The sequence below is a fragment of the Rhipicephalus microplus genome, chromosome 3 (genome assembly GCF_043290135.1).
Source record: "Rhipicephalus microplus isolate Deutch F79 chromosome 3, USDA_Rmic, whole genome shotgun sequence".
Lineage (NCBI taxonomy): Eukaryota > Metazoa > Arthropoda > Arachnida > Ixodida > Ixodidae > Rhipicephalus > Rhipicephalus microplus.
Genome location: NC_134702.1, coordinates 64,575,908 through 64,603,830, shown reverse-complemented (window position 1 = coordinate 64,603,830; position 27,923 = coordinate 64,575,908). Strand labels below are relative to the sequence as shown.

Sequence of the window (27,923 nt, the reverse complement as noted above, 5' to 3'; positions counted from 1 at the left end):
TATATGCCTGTTGTACAAAAGAATGCACCAAGTGGAATGAGACAGCATAGTGCAATTCAAGGTTTATTCATTAAATAAGTGCCCGTCAGACGATGTGTGACAAAAATAGTCTAGACACGATCACACAAAGAAGAGGGACAACCTGAGACACCCGCAAAACGGGAGGGAAGAGGGATGGGCATCGACTGGTACATTACTAGTCTGCGAAGTACAAGTGGGGGGGCATCGCAAAAGTGACTGGTCACTGTAGTATATCACACGTCACTCAGATAAGCTACTGTACACATTTTTACGACAGAACACCTTTGAAGTGCTGAGAAAAAAAAAAAAAGAAAAAGCCACTTAACAGCGCTTATGAAAGCCAGTTGCAGAAGTGCTGAGCACACAGGCCTCAAAAAGCATTTTACTTCAGATTTTTTTTTGTGTGTGTGGACAGACAGATGGACAATGAATAAGAAATATCTGCTTATGAAACCTTGTTTTCACTTAATGCAATACTACAGGTTAAGACTACAATTTAATATGTAGTCTCGCTGGCAAGTTAACCTTGCTCACAGAAAGGAACTTCTACTGTATGAACACTACTAATCTTTTCAAACTGAAAGTCATGACCATGAAGGTCAGACAAAAGCATTGGCGATTTTGCACAAAATATTGCAATAATACCTAGCCAAAAAAATTCAATTTTTAAATCAATCAGAAGACCACTTCTCAGTGTGCAATGTGAAACTTTTGAGAGGTTCGCACATCACACCGAGCATGACAGGCACAGCAAGACAAACGAAAAATCTCTCTCTCGAGCATGTTCACATGTAAATTATGCGACGCAACACTGGTCGGCTAACCATTCTCTCAATGTTTGTCCTCACGTTTACATAAAAACGACTTTCAAGTTGTTTGCTGTGACCTGCCAAAGACAAAAAGGTGGAAATTATATTTTGCCTGAACAAAACATAAATTCTCAATATCACAAAAAATGTAGAAATTAAATGCAATGGTCGACACTCAAAACATCACGCCTGTTTGCAATGGAAGAAAATTTGAGCTTGCAATGTAGACATTTCCACATGCATAGCCCCTGCAATCGTAAAAACAAGCCAAAAGCGATGCTGTTTGCAATGACATATATCAGCCAATATTAACGAGAAATAACAGACAATGATGCCAAGGATACTTGGCACCATTGTCTGTTCTATTAGTTCATTAATACTGCATTTAACAAAGAAAAGCCCTCAAATTTAGACTTTTTCCTTTCTTTATTAGCCAATCGACAGAGTCTTCTTTGATATACATTTCACCTTTTTTTGTTGGATCGTCTGCACAATGATCCTCGACTGCCCGACTGCACGGCGGCATCGGTCTCGCCTCACCATTTGTCATTTCGATGAGGCAACAGAGCATTTGACACACAGAGAAACGCTACACTGCGAATCGTACAAGCATTAAATGGGCAAATGCGAAACACAGACACACAGAAAATTCAATCGTACAGGCATTCCTAAAAGAAACAAGCCCTTCACAACTTCTTTCAATGAATTTGCTGAGGGGGTATGACAGACAGGTTACCTAACTTATGATTCAATAGCTTGACATGGGCACAATAAAACCTGCAGGTGTAACACAGTGAATGCGCACATCCTTGCTGAAATACCAAGTCAGATAGACCAAGTCGTAAGAAGTACAATGTTGCATAAAGAAGACATAAAATGAAGTGCTACAGCCTGCGAGACATCCCGTGCTTCCTGCAGGCATGCTAAACTAGCTTCAGCACTACACTGCTGCATGCACGCACCTTGGGGCAGCATGCTGTGAAAAAATGCGTGTGCAAATTCAAAACAATGCCGACACGGTGTAAAAGTGCAATGCACCCACTAAAGCTAAGAGAAAAGCTACTATAGTAAATAACTGCGACTGCGTGGCACACATTATGCTGTGCCTTGGCTCGCCTCCAGCAAAAGCTAAGATATGTGCCGGAGCTTGGCAGGGGCGTTGACTCTCGGCTAAATGCTGCTGCTGCCGTGTTGTAAAAATAGGTAGGCACGGCCTTTTTATTTTCTACTGGTTCAAGACTATCAGTAAGGCTCCAAATAGCGGCTCCGGCTAGTGTTGTACAGACACTGCGCTATAGTAAACGCGGAGAGCGGTCCACCTTCTGACTCGTTCGAGGAGGCAACTCTTGTACATTCTACTGAGCAATAAGACAGGACTGTGGTCTCGTCTCCGATGTGATATGGTCATCGCCGCAAAACTAGGAAATCGTAGAAGCTCCAATGCTAATGTGACTAATCTTACATGCATGCATAGGTCGGGGCACTGTTGCATGCGCGACTCGCATACTTTGTACTTGCCCTAAGTAGTACAGATAGCTTTATCTAATTCCAAAATATCAAATAGCAAATTGGAAAAGAAAGCAAGAGAGAAGTAGGTGTCAAAACCAAAGCAGCGCAGCTTCTTGAATGCGTCATCGCAAAAAACATGGCTTGATCGGAAAATATGCCACGTCACTGCTCTGGCATGGCCACCACATTTCACATTCTGAAACACACAGGGCACCATTTTCTGGTTTTCCGGGCACGTTCTTAAGACTGCTCTTTCTCAGATTTGTCGACGAGTGCACAAGTCGTAAAGCACCGTATTAAACCACCACAGGGTCAAGAATATATTGGGCACACCTGCACCCTGCAGCTCGGAAAGCTTGGAAACAACATCTACAGAGCACTGCATGCGTTTTTTCTTCATTTTCGTCATTTTTCGAAGACCAGAAAAACCTCGCTAGTTTTTGTGGTCTCCGAAACATGAAGAAAACATTTCTGCCCAGTTTCCTGAAGAAAAGTAACAAGGGACAAAGTACACGCTAATCTCTCAGTCAGTTTAAACGCAGCCTCATTCGTAAGATGAAATTCACCAAGCATGTCAATTATAGGTTAGGTAAAAATATTCATAATCATATGGTGCTTTTGGGACCTTAGATCCCACATATCAATCAAAACAATGCGAAAAATGCTGGAAAGAACTGTGCGACCATATATCTGATGTTATTCTGCTAAAATAATGAACAAGCTAGTACAGTTCACAGCTGTGCATAGATGTGATTCACCATGACACAAAAGAACAATCCATAAAATGAGCCCCATGACATGGCACTAAGAAATGATGAATGCCGCATTACGACAGCCTTATTACGGCAGTAGTGATAGTGTTTCTGGAAAAGGGCAATGTCCACATGAGGATAAGTAATCAAGACTAATCAACCGTTTTCTAGGTTTTGGATAACACTGCAATTTTTTTCCAGCCACCTTACATTATCTACTGTAGGATGAAGGCATTTCCTAATGATCTCCAGTTTGACCTGTTCTGTGCAAGTCGATTCGATTTAGGCTGAAGGTAATTTTATCGACTTATCTAATACGCGGCTACCCCTGGGCTTGTTTTACACTTCTTGGTATCCATTTCCTAGCTCTAATGAATCACCGGTCATCCATCCTTTTCATTACAAGACACGCCCAGGTTAACCTTTTTCCACCTAATGTCAGCCATATTGTAGGCTCTGCCGCCCACTTGTTGTATAAACCACTTTGCTATCTTCCTACCTCGATTCTGCACCTACTGCCTTCCATTCTGTTGCACGCCGTGTGGTTCTCACTTACTTTTCAAACTTCTTTGTTTTCTCTAAGTTTCCACCTCGTGCCGACAATGTACAATGGCTTTACACTGTCCATTTTAGTGCCCATTTTGTAGATATTTACAATGCCTTGGATGCTTATGAAAACAAACGATGTATTACACAAAGCGGCCTGGACATAATCCCTCTCGGCCATACGATACAATTTTTCTTACGTTAAAGCAAAGTTATTGGTGTGGAAATGATGGTACAGAAAACTGTGCGTTAAGTACCAGAAGTGTAAAACTGCTTCGCAGCTTTATGCTACTCAGGGGTAAAGAATAATTCATCCTGTCAAGTACCACAGCCATAAAATGCTTCAATGTGACTGTAACGTTAGCATTGCATATCAAAACACCAATAACATGCTACACTCAAACAAGAACCAATGAATTCACAAGCAAAATTTCAAAAAAGGCAGTTAACATGAGCAACAAAAGTGTACTGTATTATGCATGCTTGTTCTTTATAGAAGCCAGCTTCATAAAATTAGTGCATTACAAGACAATAAACAAAACAAAGATTGCAAGAAAAGCTACGTACTAGGTCTCTCTTAAATAAAAAAATCTCTGAAAACCGAAGCAAAACAGCAGATAAATGTTTCTCAATGGAATAAAGGAGACAAGAAAACACGAAATGAAGAAGATGGAGGGAAGAGGTGCTTTGATATTATCGAGTAGAGCTTGTTCCTGACCAACTGTGACAATCTTTGAACGGCCATTGGCCATATATGAGCCAAAATATGAGCCATATAAGCACATATTTCTAATGACTTTCAATAGTGTTTTCCAACACTTGCGGCGCACGAAAAAGAACAGAAAAGGCACCGCAACAGAAACCGACAGACAATGCTATGGTAGCTCCACAGCAACGGCAGCTGCATTTCAGAGTTGACAAATGTAGTCCTAGGCGGCGCGTGCAATTCAGTATGCCACGAGCAGTTGTTGAACACATTATCAACCACTGGTAATCAGGACTTGACTGAGAGGGCAAGTTTTCGGCAGCTATCAGTGATTGATTCCACAAACGACAAGTGCAGGCGTGCTACTCACTACAGACCCTCCATATGAAGAAGAAATTTCAAGCAGAATTCCTATTCACTGCAAGCCCGGTTCCTCAAACATACTAAGCTCTCTCGCCACTCACTGTTCCTAAATCTTTCGAAATCAGTAAGATCTATTCTTGGAAAGCTACATTCAGGACAAAACAGGGAAGCGAACAACCGCCCAAGAGCCCCGAGATGACAATTCGCACTGCACACAAGAAGACTATATAGATGTGAAAAGTACGCACATGGATACTGTATGCCCTATGAAACACTAGCAGCCTATTTCCACCTTTACACCCACCAAGAATCAACGACTGCTACGCACTAGAGCTTGAGCAACAGGTTTTGTAAAAAAACTTCCCAAAAAAAAAAAAAAAAAAAGAAAGAGTACCGATGTCAGAACTTAGGCATTTTTCCTTTCTGCTTAGTTAGGGAATAATAAATATAGTAGCTACTTAGAAAGGTTCACAAAAACTTCTAAACACATCATAGATCATGCATTTGGGAGAGGCAATAGATGTGGCATTATAAGATTTTGAAGGACACACAATGCAAATGGTAAGTCACGCTTTAATAAATCGCTGATCCCTTAGGATCAGTTTGAAGGGCCCTCATGACTTAAAATGGGGCTTCTTAATAATTAGCAAGAAGATTCAAGCAGAATCAGTGACACCACCTAAAATCAGAACCGCTCGACATCTTCTGTCCTGCTTATAAACCACAGTAAACCATGGGTGGTAAATGAAAAACGTGAGCAGCTTGCACTAATGATGCAATACTGGACTAACAGTGGGGCTTGTGGCCAACCTAGATTATAGGCATAGTATTAATTAGCAAGTTCTTAATTAACACAAACACATGTTTATTGACACAATTTTGATTAGCATGTTATTAGCATAATCTTGACCACAACTTCAATAAGCCATTATAATTAAGGACACCCCCTGTTTCTCTTCCATTTATCTGTTCTGCATCTCTTATTTTTTCAGAGGGCACTAGCACGATAAAAATACCTACATTGCATCGTGTCAATCTAAATAGATGTGCTGGCCACAGGCTTTATTATCCACCAAATAATGTTATACAAAATAATATACTATAACAGTCATTGTTTTTCGAATTTACGTTGCAAAATACGAAACTTTTCATTTATGATCAATACTAAAAATGCTAAGAGGATAAAGAAAATGCGTGTCGGCCAAGTTAGCGCGTAGCACAAGCTAGACGCAGCTTTGTTTCCTGGTCACGCCAAATGGCACAATGAAAAGCTTACTCCTACTCCGCTGTTAAATTTCATCGAGTTATCTTCCAAGACTCACATTTCTAAAATTTTTTTTTTAATTAGCAGTCTTTTGTTAGTGCACTAGAAAAGCTGGGATGTTCTTACAAACATATTATGCAACTTTACAAAGCATTACAATTTGCTCCTAAAGACCCCCAAGTTTTAGTTATACATAACATTTGTATATGCCACGACACATGCCTTTTTTTGAGAGGTGGAGAGCATTCTTCAAAATTCACTAATCTGAAAGTTAGTCCTCTATCAACTCTAACAACGATAAACAAGAAGGAGGGTAAATTCAGTAAAAAAAATACAATGAATAATAAATTAGGCACTACACACTTATGTGGTCAAATGTCTGATACATTTGTAAGCTGTGTTCATGACTGATGAGGCAAAATTCGATCAAAATGTAGAGGTCTATACTTCCAAAGTGTCCATATACACTGCAATAAGATTTGCAGCTCTGGCCTACTCAGGATTATGCTTCTTCTATTGCTCATATGCAGTGATATGCAAAAAGAATATGCGCTGAAGTATAGATGCTAAAGCACTGCAATAGCCAAGTAGCTCTGCACCTATGTCTAAATTAAGTACTAGGTTCTCGTTACTAATGATCACTAGAAGTTAATTGAGGCAAAAATCATGCCTACAGCAAATAGGCAGATGCCCTGGAAGACTCGTTGGGCGTCAATAACGCTGACTAGACCAATAACTATATGCAGCTTTTCCTCTAAACTTACAAATTTTATGAAAAAATGCAATGTAGAATAAAGCACACTCTTACTCGCTCTTTCCCCAGCATTCAAAGCTGCCCTTGGCACAAAACCACAAGAAACGTTCGTTCCAGTACTACACACGCCCTCTACATTGCTAGTCTACAAACAGCCAATTTTTACCAAACTATATTCGAATAGAAAGTTCAACTGACAATCTGTTTGCCTGGAAAAACAGCCTATCCTATCCGTATTTTATACAGGAGCCTTTTTTCCCGGCCATACGGCTGCCGTAAGCATTTGCAGAGAGGCTCAGCCAGCAGAAGCAGCAGCCACTAGAAAGAGGCTTATGGCCAAAAGTGACAGTTATTTTCGAAAAATGATTCACGAGAACATTTCCCATGGATGTGGTTATGTCAGAGCCCGTGTTACACCCTGCTAGTGCTTTCCCTTAAAACAGGTACACACACAGACTACCGTAGGGGCAGGTATTATAGAAATAGACAGCAAGGCTCTCACTGCAAACATATGTACAGTGCTTGACGACATGAAAAAAAAAAAAAAAAAACCACTTGATTGGCATTATGTGAATGATTGCAACAATAAATTAAGTAGTTGTTTAAGCTCTATATTAGAGAAATGTAAGTTCATCAATTGCTCATTCCTGCTCAGTCAAGAAGCCTACCATTTCATGCTTTCATTCCGATTACCAGTGAGACAACAACAAAAGGAATCTACAATCTCGAATGCAAATGAGACGTCCTATGCCGATATTGGTACCCAATGTATATTCCATCCAGAGCACCTTTGGCTTCAGGCTCTGGCTGCTCAATGTCAAGCAAATCACAAACAGAGCCCACGGCAAACACAGCTTACACACTCTGGTTGGTGATAAAATTCTAGAGCTCAGAGAAAGGTTAGCAAGAATGACACATACAGTGAATTCAAGTACATAGTTCATAAAGACAGAGAAGGGCCATTTATCACATCATCTTTTGACTGGTACTCTTTGCAACACCAGCTTTCCAAGGAGAACAGATCAACACCACGCTTACAGCAAACAGCAGCTAGAGTGTTCAATGTAATCAAACTGGTAAAACACAAAACATCAGCTGCTTGTGTTCGAACGAAGAAGCTTTCTGCAGGTGTTTCTAAATGTACATTATCAATGAATTTTAACTGTGAACCATCGAGACATTATGTTCGAAAAGAACCAGCAATGGCTTCATTTTTACTTATGCAATGTCGCCGACCCTACAGTAATCTCTGATCGCTCTTATATATCAACACATTTATACTGAGGTAGCCTAATCAATCAACCCAGAGTTAACTGCAAAAATTAGCAGATAAAACTTCTAAAATGCCTAGCTCAAGCACTAGCTCATCACAATTGTGAGGCACCAGTTTCACTACAACCACCATATAAAATTTACAACTCACTGCAGAACCTATACATGTAAAAGAGTGCATTCAAGAAACAACCAAAACAAATATTACAACAGAATAAAATTGATTAGTTATGAACAATTAATGCACTATGTGTATAGTTGTGTAGCGATGAATGATGAACAAAATACATTCAATGCAAAAGCAAATGCAACGACTACTCCAACATGTGATACAAGAAAATGGGCAACAGACCGATCCCGTCACAACTGCCACGTAAAGATACACAATTTTACCAGTTATAGTAACTCGCCCACTCCATTATGGTTCTAAGTCGACAATGCTTCAATTTCCGAGGCCATTAGTGCTGCACCTATTGACCCCACCGTTAGTGGGCAGGAAAAGTGAGCAGGGTATATCATAGAGCGGGCGCAGCCTTCTCATTTCTTTGCAGCAAATTAATGTAGCACCTTTGGCTTGTTAGCCAAGATGCACACGTCCTACGTACAACTATCTCCTTTCTTCTCATGCTCTCTCTTCAAGCTCTTCAAACAGTGACAGAAATGTTGGTAAGTACATAAGAAAGAAAACTACAGGCTTCAAAATGTGCTATTGTTAGTTACACATAAGTTCCACCAAGTGACCTGCCTGAGTCTCTGTATGAGAGTCATGTCAACTGGTGTTTGTTCAAATCTTCAGTACTTTTATCTGTTAACAAAAATAGAAGTTCATAATTTCTGGCTAAGATATGTTTTCGGCTGGCCACTCATGCGAGAATCTCCGATTAAATCTGCTGCAACATTTCAGTTTTCTACGAGAACCCAGCGGCGATCTCTTATCTGTATTTGTATGGCAAAATTTGTACCGTAAATTGCTTAAAGTGCTAGGTTTCTGAAAACGAGCAAATGAAATTGGATGGAGCGTATATGCAAATTGTTTTTGGGCAAGACAGCAATCGCTGTAGGCAGAGCCTACAGTCGGCCTCAATAGGACTGGCAACACGCTGGCTGTGGTTAAAACACCCCAAGTATGATTAATGATGCCATCAAACATTAAATCGTTTCAGAAAGCACTCCTAACGAAGTGATTTTAGTTCACCATTTCGTTTTTTATGTACTAGGTGCCGCTTCGAAACGTTGGTACCATTTTGAGCTCATACGTGTTGCAACTTACATTGAGAGTGACTGTACACACTTTCTCGGGCTGTAAATACTAGCCATGCATCTTATAACCAAGGACTATAACTTCCAGTAGCTCAATGCAGAAGGGGACTCGCGAAAAACGTCCTGGCGATGTTGGTCTGTTAAAATTCCCTAAATCGTTCGCACATTTCTGTACAACCCATTTCTTACTGCAAGCAGCTTAGCTTGACTTGCACAGACAAGACAACGAATATGGTCACTTCAGAGTGGCTTCTATATACAAAATACAGTGAAATCGACGAAATCAGATCTGTTGCTCGTGTCCATAATGTACACTTACTTGAAAGTGTCAAAGTAACTTTAAAGCTAAAGCAAACTCTTGCAAACTCTCGCAAGCTTCTCCAGTGTTATCGTGACCTAAGCTTCTAAAAGGTATCGTTTCACACGCCTGCATCAAAGCAGAAAAAGTGCCGAGAAACGTAGCACTGAATCCCTGAACGAAAAAAAAAAATGCAGGAGCCTCGTGTACGCGACATCATGCATGTACATAAACAGAAGCTCTCCTAGTCGCCAACACACCACGCTCACAAGAAGTCGGCTGTTTAGGAGCTTTACAAATACTACAGCCTGGTTCTGAGCAATGGTAATGGTGTTCCCACAAGTGTCCCACAGCAAGTTACTACTTGACTGTTCTAGCATGAGTGCGAAAGCCCTAAAGCTGAAGGAGGCAACGGACATGCGAGGCCCACAGGCGAGAACGCTGTCACGACGTCGAATGTCTCGTAACGTGAAGTGCTACAATTTCCGATACAGCACTATATAAAAAAAAAGTGTGCACTATTTTCACACAGAGTGCAGGCAGTGGGTCTGCTGTCAGGTGCTCTAGTGGCACTGCTGCAACTTCTCAAAACTCATCCCACAGACAGAGCAGCGCAATCTGGAATGAACAGAAATAATTGCGATGAATAAGAACTAAGAAGTCTATCTCTCATTAGCTATGAAACATTTCATGCACACTTTCATACGAATTTCATGAGATGGCTTTCCTTTTTACTACTTCGATCTATGTATCTGTACTAATAATATATGGCAACACAAGTCAGGTATATTCATGTATATGAGCATTGCACATAATGCTAATTACACACTGATGTCTGTATTCTTGTCATTTACAAATTACTCATATCAAGTGGTCATCAAGCAGTCAAAAAATGTACAAGTGTTTCTAACTAATTGCTATGCTATGCTTGAGAAGCAAAGGTGATTATTTCCCTGTGCTAGCTGGTATCACTACTATATTTTATCGCATATACCCTGCCCCTGCATACAGTTAAACCTGCAGCTGTTTTCGGACTAGAGAGATTGCTTTTCAAGAAGACATACCTCGAAACAACCACGGCGTGACGTACAAGTGTCTCTTCCATGTACAGCACTTTGGGTGCTGGAGAAAGACGAAGAGAAAAACCTCCACACCGATGACCGGCAAAGAAACGAGGCCTAGTAGAGGAAGATCTTGCGCGTTATGGCTCGGCGACACATGTGACACATTCGCAGCGTCTGCGCACACACACTGCACGCTCCGTGTCCGCACAGGAAGGCCACGTTGCGCCGTCGCTCCAGGCAGATGCTGCAGCCCTGCCACTCTTCCATCTCCTGCAGCCGCAACTCCAATTGCCGCAGGCGCTCTAAGCTGACAGGCCCACCGGCGCCCCCTTGACGACCACTGCCCGATGGCGCCAACACCTTGCCAGCTGGAAACACAGGGGAAAGAAATAGCTTCAAGAACTACGATCATCCCATCAGCAAAAGCCAACTGCGTAAGTGAACAATGGAGACGACATACTTTTTGAAGACAGCCTACAACCGCACCAACTGTGGAAGCTACCCAGAATGAGCCCACACTGGTTGTGACAAAAAAATCACATCATGTACCTGTCAGACTTCCAGACAGAATGCATCTAAAACGACCTACCAAGCTACTCTACCCTTTGGAAGTTCACTAGCTTTCATGAATTTTGTTTTTACACGGGGCAGGTTGCTGCAACTTCCGACAAAGAAGCTGCAGCATTCACGCAAGGCTTGTTTCCTTGAGGCACGTTTTGTTTTTTTGCCTGGTTGACCAGCAGGTCAAGAATGAGTTTTCTACAGCATTAAAACCTTTCATTCCTCTCTAAAGGCATTTGTCTTTACATTGCCAAGATGGTGCCAGTCATTTGAATGGCGTGGAAGCAGCGTTCACTCTATGTTTGACTTGTTTCGTTGCTTGTTATGTGTTTGATATGAAGTGCTTTTATGACGAATTAGGCACTGATAACAAAAGACATACAGTAAAACTCGTTAATTTGAACTCAGTTACTTCAAAATCCCGCTTAATTGATGGATTTCTGTTCTCCTGTATTTTGCAATACAAGAGACAGTGGGCGTGTTGGTATAACATCATAAAGGGTGCTTACCAGCGCAAACGACAAGGCAGGAGGGGACAGAACAGGAGAGGACAGGTCTCTTCTCCTGTCCCCTCTTGCCGTGTCGTTTGCGCTGGTAAGCACCCTTTATGTTGCAATATAAATTTGAGTAGATAATTTGAAGCGGTGGTCAGCACCAGTCCGGTTAATTAAAAAACTTTGGAGGCCATGTACCCACTCCAGATTCTGATTTCACCGCAAATCCGTGGAAACAGTTGCTCTTAGAAGCCACAAGACAATGCAATGTAGCAATACTGACAATTGAGAGACAAAGCACCCCAGCCACGCTTCTTCGCACAAAAAAAAAAAAGGTGGTGACACGCGAGCAGCACGTCGCATGCTTAAATCAATGTCAGTTCATCAGATTTACCCATTCTTTCTGGAAATATAAAGAAATTAACCAAGGTCTGTCTGACGCAGTTCACTATATATGCGAACTTCCGATTGGCGGTTGCTCCAGCAATTTGCAAACTTGCACTGCTGGCAGAGTTCTTGCCTGTAACTCCAACTTTGAAAACTTTAACGATGATGTTTTCCAGCCAAAACGTGTTGCAAATTCCATCACACTGGCCCTTATTAAATCATTTATTTGACCAGAACGAATGGGCAAACGGTCGCATCATGACGCACTGATGCTGCAAAAAGCAGGTGACACGTTGCCCACGTGTCACCACTGCGCTGCAGAGAATATTTTTTTCTGCACGTACACATTTTAGCTAACCTCGGGACACTTTTTTTTTTCGCTTACAGAAGCAGTGCCTGCTGTTCACCCATGTTTGTGCCAAAATTTGGCCTAGGTATTGTGAGAAAACATAACCCTTGAAGCTGCGAACTAGCCAGCACAGCAAATGACATTTTCTGATCACATTAAATGATTCAAAGTTTCTTGCATCCCACTTTTTGTATGTTTTGTTAATATTGAAACCCACCTAATTTGAAAATACTTCGCAGTCCCAGTGACTTCGAATCAACGAGGTTTCACTGTAGTTAATCATCATAGAGTCTTGAGTCTAAATATGCAATTTTCCAAAAAATCAAGTTTGTCACAATTTTTAACATTCTAATGCAAAGCGAAGATCCATCGTGAACTTATTTAAAGCGCAACACCAGAAAACACAGGACATTGAAGGAGCAAAAGAGAAAGAAAAGATGGTGTCGTATTTTCTTTCTCTTTTGCTCCTTCCCTGTCCTGTCCTGTTTTCTGGTGTTGCGCTGTAAATAAGTTCACGATAGATCCTAACCAACTGGCCCAACTTATCGTCTTACCACAAAGCGAAGCATAACAATCCGCAAAATAGCCGGCTGCACATCCAGGCTGTGTATACTCACAGGCATCCAGTTTGCGGACGATGGCTTCGCGACAGGTGAGGCACTTCTTCATGCGCACGCTACAGTCTTCACAGGCCATTCGATGGCCGCAAGGCTCAAAAGTCACTGAAGCTGGGGACTCGAGGCATATCTGACATTCGGCAACATGGGGCAGCTCATCAGCTGAACAGACGGTCACGGCTGAACCGCTGAGCGGATCCAGGGTGGGTGTCACAGTCAGTGCTGATGCACTTCTGCATCAAAGAGAAGAGGAACACAATTTGAGCCATTAGTGTACTGCAGAAACTTTAGATCTAAGTTCTGGCAACAAGTTCATGCAAAAGATGTATTGCAATAAAGGACTTGCAACAAAGGCTTTGCAACAGAGTTCTCAACATTAAAATGCATAAAATAGCAGTTTCAGAGTGATTATACACGCTGCGATGGTCTAATGGCTAAGGTACTCGGCTGCTGACCCGCAGGTTGTGGGATCGAATCCTGGCTGTGGCAGCTGCATTGTTGATTGAAGTGAAAATGCTTGAGGCCCGTGTGATAAGATTTAGGTGCTCGTTGCCCCGCCGTGGTGTCTAGAGGCTAAGGTACTCGGCTGCTGACCCGCAGGTCGCGGGTTCGAATCCCGGCTGCGGCGGCTGCATTTCCGATGGAGGCGGAAATGTTGTAGGCCCGTGTGCTCAGATTTGGGTGCACGTTGAAGAACCCCAGGTGGTCTAAATTTCCGGAGCCCTCCACTATTGCGTCTCTCATAACCATATGGTGGTTTTGGGACGTTAAACCCCACATATCAATCAATCAGTGTACATACACATTCGTCGACATACTTTTTATACATGGCCACAAAAGTTTCTGGACATTTAGGCAGTCCAAAAAAATGAATATTGATGGCAAAATATATCAACATTATTGCTTCTTGTAATAAGAAAGAATGGCGGTTCGTGAAAGCTACCAAATTATGTAGCAGGAAAATTAACATATACTTAGAATGACCATGAATACTAATATAAATGCGCCACGTTTTGTTGTCTGCACAAGACCCTTGGTAACGTCTTGCTTTTATGTCAACATTTGTGGTTGGTGTCCATTGTAACTGTCCTCATGTCTTTTCCCGACCGGGCAGGTTTCAGTCTGATTCTTGGCTTAATGATGTACACTAAACCAGATTATAACTAAGTTGTATCATACGCAATAGTAAGTTTAATAATAATAATAAACCAGAAAATTTATTATAAAGGAATATTTCCAACACTGTACCTATTTCAAAACCACGGTGTTTACTCGCGTAGTTAGCACAATTTTTTTTTCCGAATTTGGGGCTTCGAGAAGGGGGTGCGCAAATTATGCGGCAATTTCAAGAATGCGTTTGAAATATAGTGCAATAGTCCTAATGTACACACTATGTGCATTAAATAAAATAAAATAAATTGAAGCACGAACAAAGTGTACTTATTTTATTTAACATAATTAGCACAAGCTTTAACCAGTAAAAACCAGTCACGTGTGGTCTAGCCGGAATCGCTGATCGAGAAGTCCAAGTGAGAATCATTGCCGTGGCTGCTGCCACCTCCCTCCCAAAGCGCATCGCCCTCGGTTCTGTCCAGCACGTTTGAATGTCCAATTTCCTTGAAGCTCTTCCTGACAATGCTGGGAGAAGCTAGGTTCCACGACATGGTGATACCGGAGGACATAAGCGTTTGCACATAATTGAGAAGGCCTTCTTCAATGGCAGCAAACTTCTACGAGCAAGCGTACACTCTTCTCCTTTCTCCCGTACCGATAATGCCGATCGTCACACACCAAAGAATTTCACACTGAAATGCTTGGCGGTGGACGATACCCGCTTTCTTCGGCAGACCTTATTACAGAGAGCTTAAGTTTTGCCGTATATATAATTACCGTAGCCCATCGCAAGGAAACAGTGAAGAAACGGCAGACGGATGGTGAAACCTAAGCTTCTGAAATCAACCAAGCCTGCGTTGCAGCGTGGATGCAGAGAACGGATGCCTCCGGTTGGAGTGTGCATTCTCCCAGTAGTAGAGATGGAGAGATAGAGGGGTTCAAACCTTCAAGCAGTTCCGGCAACCCGTCAACAGCTTTGAGAGTTCGTGCACGGTATTCTGGGGGCCCTAGTTTGTAAGAAGTCCTCGGAAGAAGGGACTGCGCTCGCCTGAACAGCGGGGCACGTGCCCGGTGCTTTTGTCCAAAGAATCCAAAGATCCGAAGTCTCATCGTGCGTGCGCCGGTGAGCTGGCTCGGGTGGATTGGGGGCGCAAAATATGCGAGTGAACATTTTTTCTCTCGTAAAGCTGACACAATATTAGGGTGGCAAAAATTATGCGAGGGTGCAAATATGAGTAAATAAGGTATTTTTCATTCACTTTGTTATAGCCAATATTTTGTTATATTTATGTTCACTATATTGAGGTTTGAGTGTATGCACTATGAGGTACCCAAAAGTTAGCTAGTAACGAAGGAGCGGGCCACTGAGGAGGAGGAGACTTACTCCCGAAGAGTACTCCAGTGCTGGAGCAGCTCTTGGACGGCCAGGCTGCCACAGAGGTCAAGGGGCGTCCGCCCCACCAGGTTCTGTCGATGCAAGTCGGCGCCCTCCTTGACAAGGAGGCAGGCCAGGGCTAGGCTGTTCCCATCCACCTCCGGAGGACAAGAAGCTGACAGCTGGCTGGCAATCTGGTGGGGGGAGGGCATCGCAACATAACATCACCCATTAAGAACCGAGAATTGAAGTGCCATCAAACTCTCAATACAATGAAAGTAGACATAATGGATGTTTGACAATACCACACTTAGGTTTTGCTAACAAATACTATACTATGTACATCAGCCCAAAGGCCGCCTTCCAACTTGGCAGCCCGAAATTTGGAAAGGTATTCCGATTGAAGAAGCAACGGCGCAGGGTGCCTGAAGCTGCATGCACATTTCATCACATTTTCCTTCACTGTGCACCTCCGCATGCTGTACCCAGACTGAAGTACATAATAGCAAAAAGCTTTTAAGTAACAGGAACCGCCCATGCCATGGATCTCACCGAAGAAGACGTGGTTGACAAATGTGCCAGCGAACAGGGAATAAGAAGCACGGCAAAGAGAGAAAGGATGGTCATTTACATGGTTTGCATAAACCTACAAAAGCGACATTAGCTAAAGTGTATAATATTTGCTTGTGCACAGTAAACAAGCATAGATAACTATGGTGGATTTCATACTTGTAGTTCTGAAAGTTTTAGAACATGGTCTCGTGTAATAGCTGCACCTTATTGAAACCATGAAAACAAGAGTATGGCCTTTACACAAGTTCAAAATCTTCACAGCACCTGTGGTCCAGCATGCATCGCTACAAAAAAAGAAAAAAGTGAAAATTGCCTGTTGCATCGGTGGTCAGCCACGTAGTTGGTATTTCATTGGAAACAAGAATTGCATCATCAAAACAAAAGAACTTGAATGCTCGAGCAGACACTACCTAACACAGGACTACATGAGCTAAGGATAGTAGCTCTATCTTTGTCAGTAAGAAGGTGCGGGAACTTCTAATGCAACCGATGCGTTTATTAAAAATTGGTGAGGCTTGCAGTAAACTGTGCGAGCCTTGAAACAAAGAAACACGGCTATTCTGAAGACTACTCGAACATTTTCATCACCTGCATCTCCCCTTAAGCAATGCTGCTACATGTAATTGATTGATTGATTGATTTGTGGGGTTTAACGTCCCAAAACCACCACATGATTATGAGAGACGCCGTAGTGGGGGGCTCCGGAAATTTAGACCACCTGGGGTTCTTTAACGTGCACCCAAATCTGAGCACACGGGCCTACAACATTTCCGCCTCCAATTGCCGCTACATGTAGTAATATAGCAATTTGAGCTAAGTGGACCACACTCACGGCAGGCAGTACCAGCAAGACACGAGACAAAACAAAGCACACAACTCAGGCACCGACACCCACGCCTTAGTGAACAAAAAAGGGGGCTATTCTGCAAAGGGCCACAAGGTGGCCTGTCCATTTCAGAGCAAACTTTCTGGACAGAATGGAAGAGTTGGTGTGCCGGCAATGATCATCATCACTTGCTCTCCAGTTATATCCCATGGCATGCGCAGAAATGAACGCTCCACCTTGTGGAACTTCACAGAGCACCACCCCAGAGAGAATAGGTGAGAGCACAGCACGCACCATGGCTGTGGCAGGCGCCTCGCCATTCTCGGGGATCTGCAGGGCCTGGCGTTTGAGCAGGGCAAGATGCAGTGCAGTGTCGCCGTCCTCGTCCTGAGCATCCAGCTGGGCCCCCATGCCCAGCAGTAGCTCCACGATGCCACACTGGCCCTGGCTGACTGCCAGGAGCAGCGGCGTCTGCTTACGGTTGTTTCGCACATCCACATCACACTGGCCCTGTCCCATGTGCAGAAAGAAAAAAAAAGCTCCACATTGTCACTAAACTGACAAGCCAGCCAAGACGTCTGCAGCAACGCGTACAGCAGCTGAGAATTTAAAGGCAAACACATTAGGTTTGAGCTAAGTAATGTACAGACGAGTCCACTGTGAGAGGGAAAACTTGTGTACAGGCATCTTCCGGTTTCGCTCTCCCACAAAAGCATAGTGGCTGACACTTGCATTAGCCTACTGGTGCTTGGCAGTTTGGACTGTTTTTGATAGAATAGCGTCAATCAAAATAATCTTTCTATGTCCACTTGCCTTTAAGGTGCCACCAGTATGAAATCTGCTCATTGTTCCCTTCAACAGTGGCCCATACTGTACATACTTTCATAAACACAGCCTTCAATTTACCGTATTTACTCGCATAATCCCCACACTTTTTTTGCTGGAAAACCGATGAAAAGTTGGGGGGTGCGAGAATTACGCGGGGAAAACTTTCTACGAAAACGTACAGAGCGAAAAAGAAAACGAAGTGGCCGCAAATCGGGATTCTCACACCAGCAACTAACAGCAAGCTTTGAGAAGTACTAATTAAAACTTACCTCAACCATAAAAGCAGAGGTTCAACACAAGACAAGATTTAATTGAGACACAAAAAGTGGAAGCAAATAGTCGAGAATTAGAATACCATACGCAAAGCTTGCGGACGTTGCGGTAGCGTTCGTCGCTCAACAGGAGCCCTCAAAAGGTAAGCGTGGGACGTCAGTATTGGGCTGATGGCTATTTAACAGAATTGTCCGCAGTTTCCTTCTTAAGAAATAAAGTTTATTGTCAATCCCAGTTTTAGGCACACGGCAGGCCCAACGCGTCTTAGTGGCTTTTAGCAGCCATCACCAGTAGCGAACACAAAACTCGTAGGCTCCGAAGGGTCTACCGGCGGCACTGTTGCCGTTCTTTAGTGCATTATCTATCACTTGCAAATTGAAAGCAGCCATACAGCTTCAGTATCGCCTCATAACTTGACAAGGTTACCGACGCAACATACAAAACACGCCGCAACGCGTACTGGCCACTTCGGCATGGCTTGAGTTGGATCGAATCTTTGTGCAATAGTACGCTTGATGTTTAAGAGATGGCGCCAGATGACGTGCGCTATCATCATCAGTGGCTGGAAAGAGCAGACGACATTATTGCAGCAGTTTGCGGGGGTGCGATAATTACTCGAGGAAAAAAAGAAATCGTATTTTTGTTGGGCGATGTGGGGGGTGCGAGAATTGTGCGAGTGCGAGGATTACGCGAGTAAATACGGTATGCCATGTTATTTGAACATATTGGCTCGTTCCTGCACTTAAAAAAAAAACAACAACATTACATTCAGTGCACAGATTCAAGGTGACACGACACGCTATTTTGAGGAAATATAAATAGAAGTTGTTATACTTGAAGTTTTGATGCTGCACTGCATACTGTGAGCAGTGTACAATGGTCACTGATGGATCAGGGGGAACACAACCGCGTGGTTAATAAGCTTTGCAAAACATCAAAAACTTACGGGTTCTCCAAGAGCTCAGCTCCTCATGCAATCTTGTATGATTGGTGAACAGAACGATCACGCCAGTTAGTTGTACATGGCATTCGCAATTGACAAAATAGGAGGCCGTAGTCAGAGAGACCCAAGAAAAGTTAGCAAAATGAAGAAACAAAACCGTGGCTCACGACACGTACCTGTGTGAGCAGGGTCTCCACAACAGAATAATGGCCATTCAGAGCCGCCAAGTGCAACGCCGCGAAGCCATCATCCTTCTTGATGTCCACAATCTGCCTTGTCCGTGACAGGAGCTTTTCCGTAGCACTAGAAACAGAACAGCACAGCGTTGACGCTCTAAACAAGGTGACAATTGCAAACATATATCAGACAGACTTGAAACATTTATGAAACTGAAAATTCTATACATTTTAACAAGGTAGTAAAAACCATTTGCATTATTTAATTAAAGAAGTTTGCAGGCAATTTAACTACCAAATTTACAGGCATAAAATGGTAAGTTTGTTCGAATGTTTGAGCACTTTGAATATTTAAACAAACATAATCGTATTCAAATTCTCTTCAACTGAGATTTAGTTTGTAAATATTTTTGAAGTATTTGAAATGAACTAATAGGTGTGAACAGAAAGTAACAAGCAGCATTTTATTACGTCTCTTGATGCACGGAAAGTTTTTTTATTTTGTGCAGGTAGTTCAAATACTCGTGATTAATCGTAGGTGGTAACTCTGACGTCATCGGGATCATTTTCCAAATGTCCTGCTCATGGCGCATGTGTTCTCTTGCATTTACCTTAATTTCTCGGTAAGTAGGGCACTGCTGTCGATAATATTGTCGTTTTAGACATTGTCATACACTGAGCTTTCACACTGACATAAATTTTTATTTGCCTTTAGTGTCCCTTTCAATGAACATACCACGCTCACATCGATTTATCATTTTTTTTAAGTTTACAAGATTGTTACAATGGCTTATATGCTCTAAATATAGTAAATTTTAAAACATGACATATTTTACAGGTTATCACTTGTATTCTACTGAAAGTGAAATCCTGCAAACATTTAAAGTTGCTTCGACTTTCTCTGAATTAAGAAAAATGACGTTTGTGCATGCCTTATTTCAAATAAATTGTGCAAGTGGTTTCCGTTATGACAAGTACGCTAATTTTTCTTTATAACGCGCGATACACACAACTCGAATCTGGTTCCGAAAATTCGACTGAACTCACTATTTGCTTTGAATTCACTTTAAACCTGAAATTTACTATTTATATAAGCCTCATGGAATAGCATTAGCTACCACAGAACAGGATGGGTAAGAAAACATAGAGAGATGCTCTTGTCCTGAAATAAACATAAACCAGGCAGGCAATGATGACGATATGATTAAGCTTATGTGAACAGTGACGTTTAAGTTTAAAAATGAGTAGTGATTTTGGTCGAATAATTTCAAATTGAATTTGAATAGCTTATATATTGTATATCATAAAGAAAAATGTGCATATTTGTCATGACCTAACTAACTTGCACAATATTTTTTTTATTGAAAGAAGGCCTGAGCCAATTCCATTTTCTCGCTTCAAAGAAAGTGGGAACAAATTTGAATGGTAGCAAGATTTGAATTTTGGTAGAATGCGAGCGATAAGCTGCAAAGTACGTTGCATTTTAAAGTTTGCTACGCTCAGTGCACATAGGTTGGCATAACAGGCTTTCAAACTTCAAAAATGAATCGATTTAAGAGTAATATCTTCATTTAACCTTGAAGTAAGGCTTTGCGGCAGTTTGAATTTCCTCTAGATGTGCTTTCATGCCTCAGCACCACTTCACTGCAGTGAAACAACCTTTACAAAAGTTTACAAGCAGAATAACATACACATATTCGTTCGTTCCGAATACTTCAATAATTGCGATTCACTTCAAAGTGCATTCGAGTACTGTACTATTCGTTAGCATAATCAAAGCATTCGAATATTCACACAAGCCTAGACATGTTGACCAGTACATAACTTTGCCCCTGCTGACCCAAAGAGAACCAAGATTGCACTCGCTTCTAAGAATACGAGATAGACTCACAAGTTGTTGCCCTTCAGGGCTGCGTGATGAAGCACATTGAAACCCCGCTTGTTCTTGAGTGAGAAGTCGACTTCAGGCACGCTGATAAGGATGTCTATGATGTCGATGCTATCTTTCCCTATGGCGTCATGAAGTGCGGTGTCCCCGTACGTATCCTGAATTCAGAGTGACAATTACAAAGTGAAACTTGCAACGAGAGCTGGTGCACACAACTTATCAAACCTCAAACAAAGTAGCATTTACAAAAATAAAAGAATAATTTCGTTATATTCAAAAATTCGTTATACAGATTATTCCTAACACTGCATCTATTGCAAGAGGATTTTTCATTTCCTTCGTTATAACCAATATTTCGTTACATCTGGGTTCATTATACCTTCGTTTGAGTGTATGTGAGAAAGCTGGGCTGATAGTTGACAGGAGCTACGCATCGTGACAAGCTGGCGGCAGCACAGCGAGAAGCGAGCACGTATGCATGCACAAGAAAAGCCTTACTCGATACATGCAACACTATTGAGGAGTCTATTTGACTAAACATTTTCGAGTGATCCAAAACAGCAGCCCACTAATGTTTGTGGCTGGCCTATAACACTCATAAAATGTTTTCATGGCCAGCTGTCAAATTGTCTTGCCTACACGGGCCATCTGTACCACACTACATACTGACCTGTTAGTTGAAAAATACACCACACTCTCAGTGAACAGACACCTCTTTTAAACACAATCGCTGCTTAAGTGAAATAACTGCCCCTGGTACGATTCGTTTCATGTCTGAATTCTGCACTCACGTTCATCCGTTAGTAAATGGAACTTGTGTTAATACAAAAAAATTTTCCTGGTCCCTTCAGGTTCCATTTACCAAGAATCTACGGGACTTATTTTTTCCACAACCAATACAGCTTTAGAACTTATTTTCAGTGCCATTATAGGGGTGGGAACTTGCTGAAATGCTACAAAGCATTACCATTTTGTATTTACCTCATATGCACACCTGTGATTGCATCATCTCGACTATTGCGAGAAATCAATCTGTGGTTTAGAGGCCAGCTTTGAACTTTACCGAAACGACAATGAAAAAAGCCAAGAAGCAGTGGTTCTCTACAGAGGGTCATTGAATTTTATTTTTTGCTGTGTTCCTTTCTCCAAACAATAGTTCAAACAGAACATATAAACTGACCTGGATATTGATATTGAGGATGGTGCGAAACTTGAGCAGCACTCGTATGCAGTTGGTGTGCTGCTTGTTGACCGCCACGTGCAGTGCTGTGCACTTGGCCCTGTTGACGGCGTTGATGTTCGCACCCACCTTCAACAGCATCTCCATGATCGCAGGTTGGTTGCTGCAGAGCAGCAGCAAAAGCCACGTATGCTCACTTTCACCGCACATCTTGAACAAAAGCCACTGAATTGAACAGGCTTTTGTACAATATCATTGAAGGGAGCAAATCGAGGCTCGTGTATTTCTGCATTCTTTTGGGATGGATACGGGTTGAACAGGAAAACGAGCCTCATGGTGTTGATACTGGTACTTGTACAGACAGCGACACCCCATGACCTGAGTTGGTAACCTTTCAAAACTCACAAGCCAAGGCCAAGATGATGAGGCACATCTAATTTGAAGCACTTGATCTTTTCCAGATAACTTTTAATCACATAGGGTTTCTATTCTCCAGTTTCCAATTGTACTCTGCATTTATTACATGAAATAAACAAATTATGCAAGGCCTCACCCAAACGCTGCATAATGTAGTGCAGTGTCTCCATCATCGTCCTGGGCATCGACAGAAGCACCACACTGTAGCAACAGCTCCACAATCTCCCTATGCCCTTGGTGGCTTGACACTTGCAGGGCTGTCTTGCCCGAGCTCTTTTGGTTCACCTGTGAGATAAGGCATGGAGTGCAACTGTTCATGGAACAGAGAGGGGAAGAGCTAACATTATAGACAATACTGCTCTCATCCTTATTTCTTTGGATGCAGGCATTTGACATATCAGTTCTCGAATCCTGCTGAACGATGACTGTGGCTTTGGTGTACATATGCGAATATCAAACGCCTGTTCTTGCTCCAGCACACTATGTGTTTCCCTAATTCTAAATAGGTTTAAAATGGGTAAGGCTTCTACGTGACTAATTTGGTCACTTCATATTTATATTTGGGCTCCTGCTTCATTCTGCAGCAAACATGACCATCTCGTCACCAGACTAGCTCTAGTCTCTGCGATGTGGATGAAAAGTGGCATTTAAGCAAGGTGCTACATTCACGGAGCCACCTTGTGGAAATTACATTTTTTCCTAGAATATTCTAAGTTAAAACAAAGATCCAGCTGTGAGGCCCGCCACAGTGGGGTAAATTTGAACTAACCTTGACCTCTTGAAGCAGGATCTAGCATACCTAAATTAATGTATACACCAGAACACAACGAGCTCACTGCTTGCTGCCATATTGAAAAGCGCGTGGCGCTGTCTGTTGCAAGCGCAGCGAAGCAACACTCTCAACTGCCAAGCGAGCAGACGCTCTGCAAATCAAACGAGAAACTTCATAATTCGAGTCCAGCTGTAAGCATGTTTCGCGCTGTTCCCGTGCTGGAATTTTAAACTGATTTCGTGTGAAATGTCGAGGAGACCTTCCTCGACAGTCCGGAATGTCTGCAGCACGCGCATTGCAGACTACAGAAGCAGCTTCATCAGGCACGTACTATTGCGATTGAAAGAAATGCGAACAGCAGAAAGTGTTGCTTTCGACTCAGTCAAACTGCGGCGTGCTTTGGCTGTGATAAGGCAGAATTTATGCTGTAAGCTGGCGTCAACATAGTGTTAGAATCTGGTTTCAACTTACACTCATGCACCGCATGTGTATCAATTGTTAGCCCTGCCGGGCACTCGGAACACACGCACGGCGCAAAAGTGCCAGCCAGAACAATACTTTAACATGCTACGGTGACGCCGGCCAAAAGCACACGTAGATTCACCTGGTGACAGCCAAGGCATGTCGCAGTTCGACTGGGTCAAAAGTCATGCTGTCCACGCCGTTCACGCATCGCGATGGTAGGCCGTTGCAGTTGCACTAAACATGCGCGGTGCGTGCATCCACGCGTGAGTCGTAATACGCATATCCTATTATTGACATGCGGCTTGCGAAAGTGTACGGCAATAGTTTTGTGCCTCATACTACAGGCATACTGCGCGCAAATCGCTGCTGTAAAGTGAAACAGCTGGAGTCGCGCTTGAATAAACGCAATAAGTATACTTACTTGTACACTACACTGGGCTCGTAATTTTTCCTGCTGATGGGGATTATATCCCAAGGCGGCAGAGCTCAGCGTTTTTTGTTGTGGACAGAAATCTGTGCAAAAAACACCGCACCGGCACGATTCCTGCGATGCGCTGTGAACTTCACAGGCAGTGCTCAGCGATCTCTTCCTCTTGCGCTGATTGTTGTCGCATCAGATGACAGCCAGTGGTACCCAGATGACATTTTATAAGTGAGCGTAGCGTGAACAGGCGCGTTTTCACATTTTAAACTCCCAGAGCCACTGCATGCCATGCTAGCGAGGTGCGCCTTGGCAGTTGCAAACAAATTATGGCGTCTCTGGGAGCGAGGGTATACCGCCGGAGGCGCCTGGGTGCGAGATAGGCGTGCTCTCGTCTATACAGTCAAACCCCTTGACGATACACTGATGTAAGAGACAAAAGGGTATAAGAGACACCAGCGTGCCTACAGTGAAATAGGCATTGATAGAGCGTGTGCGTGGTAACCTACTTATACGAGAAACCTCAAATAAGAGACGAGAACAGCCGCCCAGAGTATGTCTCTTGTAGAGAGGTTCAACCCTACTAGCATATTTGCATATCACCTCCACCCAGCACGTACCCTGTCCGGGTGTTTGGCAAGGTGATCACGCACCACATCGAGGTGACCCTGAGCTGCGTCACGCACCAGGCGGTCCATGCTGCCTGCATCGCTCTGCTGCTCGGCTAGCAAGTGACTGAGCAGCGGGTCTGCAAAAAAAGAAAAAAAAAAAGACAAAAAGAGTATGTTCATTTCTTCAACAGCATTTCAAGTTTTACCGTAGCAAGTTTTCGGTATTTCTATAGGGCCAGTGTGCTTGAAATACACAAAATGGATGTCATACTAATGTGCTTACCAAGGGCATGCTGAAACCAAGGCGTTTCAGACTAAAGGTTCTTGAGAAAAAGAAATTGACAGCAGAGATATAAAAAATTACTCGATTGTCTAAACCGATTCAGTGTCCTACTTAAATGTCTCTTTAAAGAAACTGCTCCCCATGTATGGGCCTTGCTTGCAAATAAACCAAACACACACCGGCACTTCCGTCTGCAAAGTACAGTAAAAGCTTGTTAAGGTGAGATGCGGGTTGAAAAACGCGAGTCTCTTTCAAAATCACTGATTTTTTAAATTTTTGCCTGTTTTTGATAAGGTTGGTACCTCTACTGTTATTAAAAAAAATTACAGGTCTACACTTAACTGAAAATACTTTAAAATTGCATCCAAAGAGCACAAGGTGCCTGTTAAAAGGCCCAAAGTGTGCTGCCTTCGAGCACCTTGCCGCCGATAATGCGGCGCCGCTCGCCATTGTTGATCGCATGAGCCGAAGAGTCGAGCCTCACTCTTCAAATAACAACAGTTTCCCTCGCTGATGCAGAACAAGAAATAATAAAAAGAAGCACGCTTCTGCACATTTTTCAAGCGCCGCGACTGGCTTATCACGTGGTACAGATCGGGGCACCGCCAATGGCCGCTGCGCGCCTGTATGTGCTGCGACGCCTATTTGCGGGGTCCATGTCTTGTTGAGCAGCGCAGCTGAACAATGTTTTTCTCATGTAATTATCTCTGTTATGAATGAAAAAAGCCATTGCTCGCAAGTGAAAGCCGTTGTGCGGCGCGCTCTGTAGGAATAGGCTACGAGCAGCTGGTCCGATTTGCGGCAGTTGCTGGCTTGTAAAAGCCAACGCATCAAAAGTCATTCGCACCCGTCAGCCGGAAAGTACGTGATGCGGCAATGTATGACGTCAGCGCCAATCTTGTGAGGTCGAAAGAGCTCGCAGTGAGGGAACTTAGCAGGGACAACATTGCCATTATGTGCGACGGTATGTGGCACAAACATGGCCGCAAAATGGCATGACACTGGACTTGGTTTGGATTTCGAAGTCCTGTCGAACAAGAAGGATTTTTCTTCTTGGTTGTCAAATTTTATCAGATTTATTGATATCTTTCATAAATAAAAACTCAATTTAAACTTTAAAACTCGTTTTCCTCAAAACAAAAATTTTGTCATTTTTTTCAATGTGCCCCTCCTTTTTTGGGCACTTCTTGTGCTCGAATCTGCATGAAGTTTTGCCCAAATTTTTTCCAAAGTATGACAAATGCAATTATTTAGTTTAAATTTCAATATTTTATTGTATACTAAAAAATTGTTTGTAAACCTTTACTAGGCTAAGTGAAATATGGACTTTTTATGTCTTATTTTTCACGCCTATTACATATTTTGTATGAGCATTTCTAATTAGTTACTTGCATTCTACACTTTATTTCAAACATTGTGAACTACGAATGGTAAAAAATTACAGAAGTTCAGGGATAAAAAGAGGGGGGGGGGGGGCAAAAGGATTAAGGTTTTCATTTTGTCATGTTGCAGAGCTAAAAGTATGCAGCATGCAAGAAAACTAATTATATATTTGAAATCAGCATACAAAGTTCCATAAACAGATCAAGTTTCATTGCTCTAGGGTGAATATTAAAAAAAAAAAGTGTCTTCGAGTAGCATCTCCCCTTAATAAGGATTTCGCAGGACCAAAAAAAAAAGTCCCAATAATTCTAAAGTTGAATTATGAACACTATCAAGCAAAAATAAGCAATGGCTATTACATCAATAGACATTTCTGGCATGGATATGCAAATTCTGTTCTTATTTTGCACAAAAGCAGTGCAGGAGCAGCAATTTTCGTCCTCCCTGAGTTTAGTTTACATTGAAATCCCTGTGCACAAGCCACGTGTCCCAATTAGCCCAAAACATGCTCTGCACCACTCCCTTATAACGAACTGCCACCCCAAACACCACCATGCACACGTGGCAATTTTTTTGTGGATAAAATGATCACTAGTCGTTAATCCATCACAATGTAGCAAACGAGTTTTATGCCACCATGCAGAACGTGGATGAAAGCTCTTCATACTCGACCTCTTTAGCCACGAGTCAGTTTTGAGACGTTGTGCCCACGTGGCATCAGCTCAAAACGAAACTAATGAGTGCCACATTCGCTGCGAATGAAACTTCAGATACTAACGACGCAATCATAGGCAGCATCTGCGCAGTTTTTAAGGCACGCGAATGGCCTGCGCAAGTAGTCAAAACAAAACTGCTGAGCGCCACAGCCGCTGTAGGAGAAACCTGGTTCGCTAATGCCCAATCATGGATGGCGACTATGTAGTTGTCAAGTCACACGACAAAACTAAAAGTTCTTGTCCAACCGCTGCCGGCGATACTGAGGATGCAATCGACATAATCTGATGTCCATGTAATTCGTGTGCGCCTCATACAAACAAAAAATGAAACAAGTTACCATGCGGTTGACACGAATGGCGACGCAGACTGTACTGCCTTGTGACAGTTGTTCACTGGGGCCGTTTTCTGTCTTTATAGTAAATTTAAAGGTTTGATGCAAATTTGAAGCAAATATCGATTTGTTCAAACAACATATATCATTAATTAAAAAAAAGATGACCATGTTTGTCATGACCTAACTGAACCGCACAATATATATATATATATACTTTTTTAATATTGAAACAATGGACCCACAAATGTAATAATTTTTTATTCATAGGAAGTGGAAGCAACATTGAGTAGTAGCAGGATACGACTTTCAGTAGAATACA

The 27,923-nt window shown here is 42.5% G+C and overlaps 1 protein-coding gene across 4 annotated transcripts in view; it reads right to left on the bottom strand.

Annotated features, from left to right (window-relative positions):
• Positions 1-50: 50 nt before the first annotated feature.
• Positions 51-27,923, bottom strand: part of mib2 (E3 ubiquitin-protein ligase mind bomb 2) — a 58,319-nt gene continuing 30,446 nt past the window's right edge. For all 4 annotated transcript variants that reach the window (XM_075889665.1, XM_075889664.1, XM_037424895.2 and 1 more), the window contains 10 exons: positions 24,897-25,024; positions 22,755-22,903; positions 22,202-22,364; positions 21,025-21,179; positions 19,134-19,260; positions 17,208-17,423; positions 15,524-15,708; positions 13,027-13,259; positions 10,619-10,986; positions 51-10,172 (listed from right to left, as the gene is read on the bottom strand). In XM_075889665.1, coding sequence (XP_075745780.1) covers positions 10,733-10,986; positions 13,027-13,259; positions 15,524-15,708; positions 17,208-17,423; positions 19,134-19,260; positions 21,025-21,179; positions 22,202-22,364; positions 22,755-22,903; positions 24,897-25,024 — 1,610 coding nt within the window. In that variant the 3' untranslated portion in view covers positions 51-10,172; positions 10,619-10,732. The remainder of the gene's footprint in view (positions 10,173-10,618; positions 10,987-13,026; positions 13,260-15,523; positions 15,709-17,207; positions 17,424-19,133; positions 19,261-21,024; positions 21,180-22,201; positions 22,365-22,754; positions 22,904-24,896; positions 25,025-27,923) is intronic.